We start from the raw sequence: 13,587 nt of genomic DNA, 5'->3' as shown, positions 1-13,587 counted from the left end.
CCTGATGAGAGCCACGTTTCACTGCTCCACAGCTCCAATATAGACAGATTACTGGACTACCTCTTGCCTCTCTCTTCACAATGCACTTTTAATGCCTTTGTTAATCCCTTTGAAATAGTGTGTGCCTGTTGCAGGTTAAATTCAATGCACTGAGGCTTTATACAGGTACACCTCAGGACTGCAATTTACTCCCTGAGACCTTTGTCAGGTCACAAGGTTGAACCTGCACTTCTTTTGGCCTTTTTCCAAATCCTTGTCTTTGTATAACTTCAGCATGAGTGCAGGCAATACTTCCAAACATATGGATCCTGTATTTTTTTGTCAGCAGGTCAAATATTGCTTTCAGATGCCTGCATAGATTTTACTTGTTGCAATAAGAATCATATATATCACTCATTTGAGACTACGTAAGCAACCATGAGCAAAACTGAAAGGGAGATGTACCCACACAAACACACACACATACAAATCCTCTGGGATTTCACCTAGTTTTACCATGTCATACTCACAATTAGCACTTCATTATGTGTTTTTAATCTATTGATCTCCAGCATTTATCAGTCACTACCAAATTAGTTAAATTCAGATGTAGATAGCTGTCTAACCCATACAGTAAGATCACAGAATTGCTGCGTGACTTGCTTGAAGTCGTAAATTACTTATGACTGTATTCAGCAGCAGAACCCAAAGGTCTCACTATCTGGATCCTGGCTATTGATCACATTCCCTTTTTGCAGGAGCAGTTCCTTCTCTTTCCTCATGCCTCCAAAATGGCAACTTCAGTGAAGCAGGGCATTTAAGAAATGCTAAACTTATTGGGCTAAGAGACCTAAAGGCAAGTTAGTCATCAAGGTGGTTTACAACAGGTAAATTTCAGAGATGGGTGAGAGAGAGCTTTGTCTTATCATGTTTCCTTTGCCAGCTATGACCTACTTCTCCCCACAGGGTACACAGAGACTCATTTACAAACTCAGTGAATGCCAAATCAGTGCAGTTACCCTTCTCTTAGTGCTGACATCATCTCACATCTGCTCTCTCATTCACTAAGACTAGCATTTATATTATCGCAGCATCCAGAAGACATGGTGTAACTGACATCATAAGATGCTTACTGCTGCAGAAACAAGAGCTAGGAAGTTTTATTCCTGCCTAACACTGGTGCTATAACTGTTTAATCCTCAAGCAAAATGGATCGAAGTGTTTGGTAAATGAACTAATAGCAAAAAAACATAAGTAAAATAGAAAAGTATTAGCACTAAGCAAGCAGTACTGAACACCATCTTTACACTCCCTTCATAAAAAGCCTCAAGAAATTTTTGAACAGGTTTTATTGGCATAGTTATGTATCTATAAGCACAACCAAAGTTCTTAAGATGAAAAGGGTTAAATTTATACACAATCATTATATAGATTAAGTCTATATCCCACAAATACTTCTGCCTTACCCAAAAACTTAATACTTAAGTGACATTAGTAAGCATGATTACAATCAATAAAAAAAGAATTCAAGCGTCTGCAAGAGACTTTGTGAGATGGAAGAAGCATTTGTTCCTACTGCAAGGTGCTGATATGCTTTGGGCACATCTACCTACCCGCACACATCTCTACATGCAAGAGTGTCCTATTCCCAACCAAAGTGATTCCTGCCTCTCTTGAAATACTACCATATAAAATATTTCAGCAATAGTTATAAAAAATCTATATATATATAAAATTGCTTACTTGCAATTACATAATTGCTGAAAGATAGTGCTTTTCACATTAAATTATGTACACGTTTTATGTAAAACTTAAAAAAAAAAAAGAAAAAAAAAGGAAATACAGGCTTTTAGGTTCTTTATTATATACCTAATGCTTTAGGCTGTGCAGTGAGACAGTGTAGAAGAACACTGCAATAAAACTATGTCACGCAAATGAATTCATATTTGGGGAAGGTGAGAATTGCTTTAAAATTACACAAGACCTTGCTCCTACAATCATTTGCACATGTGATTTCAGTAGAACCACTCCTGACACTACAGTTAAGTATCCGAATAAGTATTTGCAGGACTGAAGCCAAATTATACAATCAGGCCTGAACTAAGAGTCCATTTGTTACCAATAAAGTCCTAATTTGAGAGTGGTTAATTATTACAATTATCACTGCTGGATAACAATACGCTTTAGAATAATTACTTTTGCAGCACTATCTAGACAGGACACTCCTCTTTCCTAGAGGTGGACATTAGTGCTGAGGTCACTGATTCTAAAACCTAAAGCTCGTAGCTAAAAAAGTATAATAAAACAAAGCAAAATCAGAAATCTTAAGGTGATACAGAATGCACTGTCTCTGCAAAGGCCTTATCAAGCTGTGGACATCCTGTACTAGTTCCTGGGGATCTGCACTGCTATCCCACTCCTTTCCTGCTCAGAGTAACAGGTGGTGGTTGTATCTAATTGTGGTGGTTGTACCTTGTACCACTGTGCTTGTGCTCTCCCCACTTGAACAACTGCTTGTCTCCAAGCAGCGCTGATAGGTCTTTCTCAGCTCAATAAAAAAGAGGCTCCAGGATGGAATTCAGAGTGAGTGCTGCTGCTTTAATACTCATTCTGAGGTCTCTAGTTCAAAAATTCCAAGCTGTTGCCATAAGCTTTTAGAAGATAAAACACAAAACTATGCTTCTTGGATGAAAAGGAGGGGTACCATGAGTTACTCTCACATAGTATAAGGTGCTCATTCTCTTCACTTTGTGCAGTTTTCATCTAAATCTCCTTTCCGAAAGAGAGAAGAGGACTGTACTCCTTCAGTGAGCAATACCACTTCAGACCCTGCCCCTCCCCAACTACATTTATTTCTTCTACAATTCTCCAGGCCTTAACTTTCCCACACCTGATCAGCAGAAGAGCGCAGAGATTACTCAGGCCTCCTCAGCAAACAGCACAGAGCATGTAGCATAAGGATTTGCCACTTGAATTGCTAAATCTCTGAGGAGTAAGCACGCTTTGATCACATCTCATTCTTTTTTTAAGACGTTAGGGTATTTTCTTTGAGCTGAAGTCTAAAGCTGTTTTGGTATGTCAAAAACACCACATCATGTTCTGCCCTCAGTCGGTTTACTCGGAGCCAAAGGAACCACACCTTATTTACCATGATTTTTACTGGGAAAAGAATCAGATCTGCTGGACAGTTCAAGGAAGTAAGTGAAGGAAAATACCATAAATCGCATTAATCGAGACCACTTAAATGATCAACAGAGAATTAGGAAAGCAGTGCATGTGGATGAAATATTATCTTTGGCCAGCAAACACAGAACAAAAGAAAGATCTAGACAGCAAAACTAGTAGCAATTTTATATATTTGGAAGACAAATCGTGTCAGAGCAAAGACTGGGTTAACAAGGGAGCAGTTGAGGGAAGTCTAATCTCCGCTGGCATGCTGGCTGGGAAGGTCAGCCTGGAGCACGCGTTCCCAGCTGGAGTCGGGCCCCCTCTGCCCGGCCAATTGTCCTGTGCACTTCAGACACCAAACCGAACTGAAGGTGCCTCCACCCTGCCAGCTCCTTGTATTCTACCAGCCTAAAGAGAGCTTCCTTTTCCCTGTCAATTTATGCAGCATTTCCACACAGTAAATGCTACAAAGGAGAGATGTAGCGCGAGCGCCTTTTTTCCCCTCTGAGCAGCACAAGGCTGCTCAGCCTTTATACTCAGAGCAGTGTAAGGAGTTAATCTGAGCACCGTATTCTCCAGTGTGAAGAGCGACACTGTCAAACTCAATCTAAATTTTTTCACAAAGAAACTAGCTGAGAGTTGACACATTATGTTTTGAAATTTAAAGCAAGTCCCTTGGAAGCTGATGAACAGGAACATTAAATAGGTTGTCACTTGCCTGGTTTTCATGCATCTCTGATTTACCTATGCATACATTTTACTTCTCTATACCAACCATTGCCATGAGCGGAGTTTTTGTTTCAAAAAGGGAATGTAACACCAAATTCTAAACCCAGAATCTGGATTTACCTTCATCTCTCACTAGGACGAGACTCAAATTATGACCTGAAACCACATGCTGAACATTTAATGTACTTCAACTAGAAAGGAGAAAAAATGGTTTATAAAGTTTGTAGCTATGTAAAGAAATCCTTTCTAAGGAAAGGCAGGCATTTTACTAGCAACCTAACACCTCGGACTTGTCAAGGGATCTGCAAGTTGCAAGAGACTTTAAAGAGCTTGCTCCTGCTTACGACGATACCTCGCTGTCTGATCTCCCCGAAACACTGCAGTCATTCCCATGGTACGTTAGATGAAGAGGTATACAGATCTTGATCTTGCACTGTGATATTAGAATGTGATAATAAAAAAGGGCAAACTTACCCCAGAGAGTCTGGCTTCATGTTTTTGTATATTCCTAACACAGAAACCACCGTCTCATTTCAGAAGTGCAGATAATTTATGCAAATGTACTTTTTAACCTTCCAAGATAAATAATTTTTCTCCCAGAATTGTCTTTTTTTTTAATATTGAGTTCTCTTAAACACTTTCAAAGACCTTCAAAAACTTCAAGTGTGCTTTACAGAAATAATTATTATTAAATGCAATATTAAGGAAATGAATGAAACAGAAGGCCAAAGTTTATCCAAGGAATGTATTATAAAACTTACGATATTCATAGGCTTTACTGTAATACTGTCAGTGTTAACACAGTTTTTAAAAAGAATATCTTTTTAACAAGTAATTCCTATAAAGGATTAACAGTGACATGAACCAGATTTTTCTAAATGTTACTATGCAGACTTACAATGTACTCAAAAGTAGCATTTTTAAAATGTGATTAACACTTATCCTGAAATAACATATTAAGTAAACCATGATGGAAAAGGTAATACACCATATCCTGTGATAGTTACCCATGTATGTACATACATCTGTATCAATCCAAGGTTGTAACATTATGAAAATATTCCACTTCAGAGTTTCTTGTTAAGGGCTTTATGGAAAGTTTCTGATCATGAAGAGCACAGCAGCTGAACTGCCAGACAGCACTGGCATTTATGATTGATTTTCTTTTCTGTGCTATCCAACCATATAACAAAGACCCTCAGAATCTTTAAATGCTATATTCTGGATTGTCATCACAAGAGATATGAAACAGTTTTTTTTTTTAATATACTTGTCATATTAAATATTCTTGAACAGGAGTAGGCAAATCTTACGCTATTTTTAATGAGCAGTTATGTAGGAGAAATAGGCTGTGGTTAAAGAATGGAGTTGGGATAAGGTATTCTGGCTTTAATTACTGACTTTGTCATAAACTTTAACTTTGAGCAACCCCCTTTTTTGCCTCAGTTTTCCACATCACAATAAATGGTAATAATACTTCACTAACTCACAGGCTTGGTTTGAGAATTAATGAGGTCCCTTGTGCCACAGACTTGTAGATCCTGGCTTCTTCTTTTCACTGCGTACTGATAGGAAAGTGACATGTTCTTAATTTGAAACAGAGACTCAGTGCTGCCCTTCACAAGCACATGGAATTCACATTAATGTCAACAGGAATTGCATTACATACACTGTATGTTACATACACATTATTTAGCCTAGAAGCAAATGAAGAAGAAACGGCGAGAAACTCCTGGATTCTCCTTGTCTGTTCTTAAAATTCTAACAGTTCATGGCAGCAGATACAAAAGCATCAGTGAAATTATTTTTGATGGGGGAACAAGGATTGAAACTTTATAAGAGAATGTGGAAACATACAACAGGTCCAGCTGTAGACTACATTTGGCTTTACTGCAAGAGCACCTTCATACAAAAAGCAGAATCTAGGCACCATGACATTTCATCATCTGTAGATGTTTGTCCCAGCATAAGACAAATGTGGCTTTGGTATTTGACATTTTCACACAATATCCAGCATACAACAAGATATCGTGTTTGGTTTTTTTTTCTTCCCTATGCAAGTGAATGAGACATGAATGATAGAAATTCAGAAAAAAAAACCAAACAACCAAAACTCAAACACAGTCTTAGCATAAGGTAATACCACAGGCAGTTTTTAGCCAGATGTATACACTGTACTATGGGGGAATCTGCCGGAGAAGATGCTGCTTCCAGATTGCTGGAAAGAGAGTTAATTTGAGCATAAAGCTTTAACTTCCTGCTTTATTCTAAAGCAAAAATTGTCGCAACACAAAAAAGACATTTCTGTTTTGTTCAGAAAACAAAACCAAAGGCAAAAGAATAAATCAAGAAGCAATTGGTTGGGCCACAAAGCTTATGGAAGGAAACATCTCTATAACAAACAGGAATGTTTTAAATTTACCATTGCTTACCCATCTAAAGAAAATGAGTCCTGGCAGTTCTGTACAGAAGGCAGTCAGGAGCTACAGCTCTGCATAATTAGGCAATAATTAATCAATCCAAGTATAACAGCCTTGTAAGTGTGGATGCACCAACGTATGCACCAGTCTTCTACCCACTTGACTACCGCATGCATGCAAACAGCCTAGGTCACTTAGAAGTTTGCCTGCCCCGCAGTGGAGTTTTTACACTTCAGGGTGCATGCTACTGAGCAGAACAAAATTATTGACTAGAGAAGGACATTCTCCCACTAAAGGACAAGAGGATTGAGAAAACAAAAGTGTGGAGCAGGTCATAAGTCTGCTTAGAAGCAGATTGCTGGAGACACACAGCTTTTGAACAGCAGACGTGCACAGCAGTGGTGTTTTGACATCATCATGCATATTTATGTTCTTTTTCTCTTCATAAAACAGTCAAACAGTAGGCTCTCAGAAGTTCGGTTTGTTTTGTCTTTTTTTTTTTTTTTTTTTTTTTTTTTTTTTTTTTTTTTTTTTTTTTCTTTCCAATTTTAGCATTCCTACAAGCAGTACTGAGTTTAGAGCATCTTCTTCTTGACACAGGACATGTACAGTTTAAATACGTATGCCATTATACGTTCATTACGTATAATGACTTTCTCTCTGGTAATGACTTTCCCAAGCACAAGAAAGTATTAAGTCATGTGTGTGCCCCAAATCCTCACCTGCTGCTTGAGAAACCAGTGAAAAATTCTGTGCGCATCTTAAAGACTGCATTTCAGTTGTGTGCAGCCAAGTTCTGCTCTGCTGTAAGCAGCCATTAAATACCATGGGCTTCCGCTTTTTAACATCACTAATAGCTTTGACTTTGAAATGTTTAGGATAAAAATAAGCTAAAATTGATCTTATGAAGATAAATTCCAGAAAAGTATTGATGTGCAGAAAGAAAAGGCTTTCAGCTGCACACCCTCTTTCAAAGCCACTATTTTCTCTCAACTAAGCTCTCTTCTAAAACACGTTTTATTGGTTGAATTTCATTTCTACCTTGCCTATGTTGACACGTCTGTCATTTCTAGCTGAGTTCCATCCACTTCCCCAGATGCAATGTGTGTTCTATGCCCTCTGAAGCACAGCAGTGACAAGTTAGCTCAGAATTACCACGTCAGGACCACACAGGCACGCAGCCCTGGGAATGCATCTTCACAGCAGCCACAGTAGCGCGGATGTCAGCAGTCACACACAGGTGGACAAGACAGACACAAGAAGTGCTGGATACGGAGAAGCATCCCACTAACAAGCTACTGGACAAGCAGCCGCGAAGATCTGTGTGAAATCACCACGAAGGGCACTAGGACACCGTGCACAAACACAAAACCAAGCGAGGCTTAACGACGAGCCATCTCATAAGCAAGCAAAGAAAGAAAGTTTCCCTGGAATTACTACTGTTATTACAAGAAATGCAGCAGTTTTCTGCCCCGGCCGCCCCGCACGGCGCGGCGCAGCGCGGAGCTCACCTGGCGCCGGCGCAAGGCTCCGTGCCGCAGTGCTCGGGGCAGAGCGGCGGCTGCGGGACGGCCCGGCCACCTGCCCGCCGCTCTCAGCCGCTAACCGCGCCGGCAGCAGCCGCAGCTCACGGCGCTGTCCCGGGAAGAGAAGGTAGAGATAACGTCCCCGCGGATCTAATCGAGTTTCTGCTGTTGCAGCCGCTGTTAATTAGCTTCCGAACGGCACATCGCATGGCGATCCTCTACAGACACCGAAGCGGGCGCGGAAACAGCGAGACGCCCATAAACGCCTTACAGCCCGCCCGCTGCTCAAAAAGCCGCTCGGCTCTTATGGAAGTCACCCCCTCCCGTCCCGCACTTACAGGTAGGAGGTGAAGGCGCTGAGGTTGGCGGGCACGGCCGTCAGCCCCAGGTCGGAGCAGTCGGCGCGCAGCAGCATGCCCTCCTGCTCGCAGCGGCACGGCGCAGGACAGCCCCGCGGCCGCTGCCCGCCGCCCCGCGCCCCCCGCCGCAGCGCGGGCAGGCAGAGCAGGAGAAGGAGGAGGAGGAGGGCGCGGGCAGCGCGGGACGTCGCCATGGGTCCCGGCTCGCGCGCCCCGCGGCCGGCTGGGCTCGTGGAGCTGCTGCGGCCGCCGCCGCCGCGCCGCTGTCTGTGGTAGCATCTCGGCTTACACGCTGCTTTAAAGCCCTGCGGCCGGCACCGCGCGCCCGCTGACGCCGCCCCAGCCTTGCCCGCCGTAGCGCGGCGGCCCTGTCCGCGTCGCCGTGCGAGCGAGCGGGCGGGCGGGGAGAGGCGGGAGGCGGGGGGTACCCGGGGCGGGGCGGCCGCGGCGCCTCAGGGCTCGCCTCAGGGCGGGAGCTCCCTCGGGGCAACAGCTCCCCTCAGGGAAGCGGCGGGAGGGGAGCGGTCGTGAAATGGCGGTTGGCCCCCTCTTTCCCTCCTTCTTTTCCCTCAAAACCGAGGGAGGGGGAGGATGGCAAAATGTTGAGCCTTTTTGTTGTGCCACATCGGTGTTGTGGTTGTTCTTTTTTGTCCCCCTCCAAATCGCACCACAGGCTCCAGGCTTAGGACTCGCAACCAGATTAATAACCACATTCCAGCCCAAGTCTTGTTCAAACTGGTGGCTGGATGGTTGGTCAAGCTGCTTGCTGTGCACCGCAGAGAATTAGTTAAAGGTTTTCAGCTATGCCGTCTCTACAATTAAGTCTGAAATGAGAGTCTAATGAAAAGGCTGGCAAAATACTGTTTTTTACATACCACCCAGGTTCTAATCCCTATTCCCACCTCTGGACCATCACTGGATGTAAACCGAGCTGCAGAAGGACCTTGCACTGGTGCTCAAGTGCTCTATTTAAATTAATAAAGAAGGAATCTGCTGTCTTGCTCTTTAGGCTAAATGCTTTGTCAATTTAGGGCTATGGGTTGGTGGAAAGCTTTCTCCAAGCATCACCTTATTCTACACTAATGAGAGCAGTTGTTGAAAGCACAGATTTACAAGAAAAAATGGCCAAGTAGAAAAATTCTGCAAAAATTAGTATGTTGTAGGGTGACCTTTTCCACCCCAAATCTCAAACTTGCCATGCCTAATGTCTCTGCAAAGTAGCAGTAGTTCTGTTTCTGAACTGCATGGCAACTCTGCCCATGACAGTGGGTTAGAAATAGATATCTTGAAGGTCCCTTCCAACCCAAACCATTCCATGATTTTATGTTGTGCTGAATGGATACGTGCTAACGGTTTGATGAACTCTGAAAATTTTACTTTATTCTGGGGCAAAATAGTCTTTTTTAGGCATCCATACTTCATGACTTTAGAGTCACGAACATTCTCTGCCAAAGGTATCAGAATAGTTTTAGTTAACAAAGAAGTAAATATTTCTCATAAGTGTAGGGAAATAGTATTTATATAACCTGAGGCCATTGCACACATATTTTGTTTGTTCTAGAAAGCAAGGCAAATGCTGTTTGTTCCTTTTCTGTTGAGGATTTGATCCAATTGCACCAGATATCTGAAAGTGGACAGATAAATCTGTAGTGAGAGTTTTACTTTAAAAATCCTTATTTGAGTGTTGTTTATTTTTCATGAATACATTTGTTCTGCTAGTGACTTTCTTTGAAACATTCAGTGTGCTTCTATTTAATTTAAAGAATTTTTGGAAGAAGAGTAGCTGGAGGACTAAAAGAAGGATGTGACAGGATTGGACATGGATAGTTCTTACTTTTGTGCTTTTAAATTAAACTTTTCAGTTATTTTTTTTTCATATTTTATTTTCTTACAGATCCCTGATTCTCCACAAAGAGAAAAGGAAAAACATCTGCCAGTTTGGTAATGTTTTAGGGAGGTGCTGTTGTTCCAAAAGGCTGTTGGGACCCTAAGACTGCCTGCAGGTTCTCCCATCTTGGCATGCAGTCTTAGTCACTTCTTCTGCAGCCATCTTTGGATTTGATCAGGGTAGTAAACAAAACCCAAAGGGTTTTCAGCAAAACGATGTCCTGAATCTCTTCCTGTCTTCCTGATAATCAAAGAAGCTGTCTTCTGATTGTGATAATGTGGTGATCCTCCACCTTGAAGGCTTGTCAATAGAAAAGGCATTTTCCTGGATTGCTTGAATGCAAAAAAGCATTATGTATCATACGCACACTAAAAGCACAACAATTCATACAGTAGATAGATATATTTAACGTGTTTTTTGGGCAGATGATTAATTACAGCAGGACAAGCTTTAGATTTCATGTGAAACTTGATTTTAAAGTGCAGAACTATAAAAAGAAACTTTAACTGCTATTTCTGCTTTGGAAGCTTAAACTGGATGAACTGATTGAAAAAAAGAAAAGCAATGTGCCTAAAGCATTTAACAATGGAAAGTTATACCTCATTCTGCTATGATTGGTTGTCCCAGCCAAAATGGAGTTTAAAGCAGAAATGGTAACAGATCCCGCACTAGCAAAGGTAGCAGCCAGTGTATTTAGGTATTAAGGCAACTCCAATACAGAGCCAAAGCAAACAAACAAACAAAAACAAACAAACAAACAAAAAAACCAAAAAAAAACAATTGGAAAGGTCAAAGTAGTTTACAGTTGAACATAGCATGTTTCTTCCTTTCTTGTTTGTAGTAAATACGCAGAAAGCAGTTCAACCATGTAGTTAGGCCATGGAAAGAACAAAGCTGTTGCACAGAGTGGGATTTCTTTTTCTGACCACCGGGGGAGCAAATTCGTCATTGGGCATGTTGTAGTCCTTAGGCTGAAACGGTTCATTAAGCAAGTGTGAAGCTCCATTAGCCCTTAGGCTGTGCTACTGTAGAGCAGTGCTGGAGTTGCATGGTTATTTGTGCAGAAGGGTTCTTTTCACTTTGCAGGACTCCTGACTCATCCTTTTGTTATGGCCAGCCTCGAGGGACTGTGTGTGCCATTTCACAGAATCACAGAATCACAGAATCACCAAGGTTGGAAAAGACCTACAAGATCATCCAGTCCAACCATCCACCTATCCCCAATAGTTCTCACTAAATAACTAAGTAACTGTAGTTCTCAGTTAGTAACTATTGCTGTGTGGTGTTTTTATACATACAGCAGAAGGCTGTATGCTATGTTCAATTTCATATTTACCTGTTCAGTAAACATTCACACTTGTGTCATGTACCTTTCTTGTTTCAGTGAGAATCTTAAGTTAAAACATGTATTTACAATGTCCTTCAGACCAAGGCAGATGGCACCATTTCTGTTTTACATAATAAATGGAGGATGGTTAGGGCAGAGTCGCTCCTAGAACCTAGAAGAAATAGAAAACTGTAATTACCCTTGCTCTATTTACCACATGGCCACAACATGTCAATTGCAGTGATATTATGGATTATGTGCCATTAACTTGTTTTTGTTCAGATTTTCATGCTATTTAGGGCATGCTCTGTCACGAATCTTTAGAAATCATCTTTTTATGTTGATTCTTTTGTTTGGCACATTGCCATCTAGCTGCAGTCTTCCCTCAACAGTTCTGAAGTTAAGCTAAAAGCAAGATGGCACATTTGACAAGTGAAGCTTTCTTGGATTCACCTGAAATATTCTTCAGTAGAGAAATTGCTGATGGGAAGAAAGGACAAAAATAGAAAAACAGAATTATTATTACAATCTGTACTGTGGAGGTTGGCTTAGTATAATTTTGAAGCACATTGTAATGTCTGACATTATTTTCACTCTGAAAAAAGATTGATTGCAAAGCACGCATAGAAAGTGAAAAAGAAATGTTTTTCCAGACACATTTTAATAGGTAGTGATTTGGGAAAATAAATGAGGAAGAAATGTAAATACAAAGGAGGCTGATTTACTGAATATTTGTTTGGAGAGAACGAAAGCTGATCATTACAGTAATACTCTGTATAGGAAATAAAATCCATGTGTTAGAGTGAAGACATGGAAATAAGCTATATAAAGAAAAACTATTACTTTGAGTTGAGGTGGATGTGACATCATTTAGGGAATTAAAGCCAGGCTGCAAAAGCATTAAGTGGATATTTCACCAAAATTGGAAAGATGTGTTTTAAATAACACTTGCAATGATGCTTTTAAACTCTAGCAGTAATTGGTCTGCTACTGTATCTTTATATATCTGTATGTCATATAAGAGAACAAGAGGAAAACACGTAGGCTGTATGTAAATGAAGAATGGTAAGATGATACAGGAAGGAGGAATATCTCTTATCAGTACAACTAATATTTGAAAACATCAGCTCTCTGTTTGGCCCATCAGACTTTTTTTCTCAACCTTATCTAACCGTCCATTCAAAGTTTGCCTTACTATAGCCCTAGAGGACCATCATCAGACATGATACAGTTTTTTAAGAATCATGAAGCATGAGCAGTAGGGCACTGAGGCAAGTCAAATTGCCTCTGTCCTTCCACTAACCAAATTTATATGGTTTTCTGAACCATGCCTTCTGATAGTAAATTAGTCATTGCAACAGGTCTGTGAGAGAGACAGTCTGTCATGTTTTCACATGCGTTTGTTCTTACATGCGCAGGAAAGCATATGACAAATTTGAACCTCAAATAACAAGTGGTATCAAATCTTGCTCAAAAAAGACTGAAAAAATGTGGAAAAAAACCCAGGATATTGGAAAGATACATTGCGATGGATGAATCACTGTGACTGTTTTCTCAGTTGTACGGTTTCTGGATTCTTTATCACTGCAGCAGGGTAACCAGTAGCCAGTCATTCAGTTTAACAGCAAATATTGAAGCCAAACACTAAAATAATTTGCACATATTTACAGCACAATATTAAGTCCAGAAAGTGCCATATCTAGTTTGGTGTTTGTCAGTGGGATTTGGAGGAAGCTCTGCAAATTATTGCTCACTTAATGCAACAAAAGTTCCATATTTCAATGGAAAGTCAATACATCCACATCTGTGAGGAAGTTAACTCCAGTTCACAGAGAGTTGCAGAGTTCTTTCCCTAACATTTTTAAAACATAAAACCCTTGAATATGTGGGTGTGTGGAGATGTATGATGTATTTCTATGTCCTGTACGTGCTGTGGAGATCTGCATTCTTCTTTGGGTAAAGATGAGAGTTGATATATACCATGTGCATCCATAGAGTCATTTCTTAATTTAGCAACTCATACAGAAATTCTGTCCAACTCTTTTCATCCTTCCTTCTTTCACTGTGTCTGTGCGGCAAACACCCTGGGGTTCCTGTGGTTTTTGAAGTGTATTTGCTTGATACTGTATAAAGAGCGAATACATTGTTTTGCAGTTGTTTGAAGGAGGTCACAATAATGGATTTTTCTTCT

At 40.9% G+C, this 13,587-nt stretch overlaps 1 protein-coding gene across 1 annotated transcript in view; it reads right to left on the bottom strand.

Annotated features, from left to right (window-relative positions):
- Positions 1 to 8,375, bottom strand: part of LGR5 (leucine rich repeat containing G protein-coupled receptor 5) — an 85,397-nt gene extending 77,022 nt beyond the window's left edge. Inside the window, exon 1 of the mRNA XM_042816273.1 lies at positions 8,161 to 8,375. Coding sequence (XP_042672207.1) covers positions 8,161 to 8,375 — 215 coding nt within the window. The remainder of the gene's footprint in view (positions 1 to 8,160) is intronic.
- Between the last annotated feature and the right edge of the window lie 5,212 nt (positions 8,376 to 13,587).

This window comes from Centrocercus urophasianus, unplaced genomic scaffold (genome assembly GCF_019232065.1).
Source record: "Centrocercus urophasianus isolate 14NV4802_14NV808 unplaced genomic scaffold, USGS_Curo_1.0 seq_15, whole genome shotgun sequence".
Lineage (NCBI taxonomy): Eukaryota > Metazoa > Chordata > Aves > Galliformes > Phasianidae > Centrocercus > Centrocercus urophasianus.
This window is presented reverse-complemented; position numbering and strand designations above follow the sequence as displayed.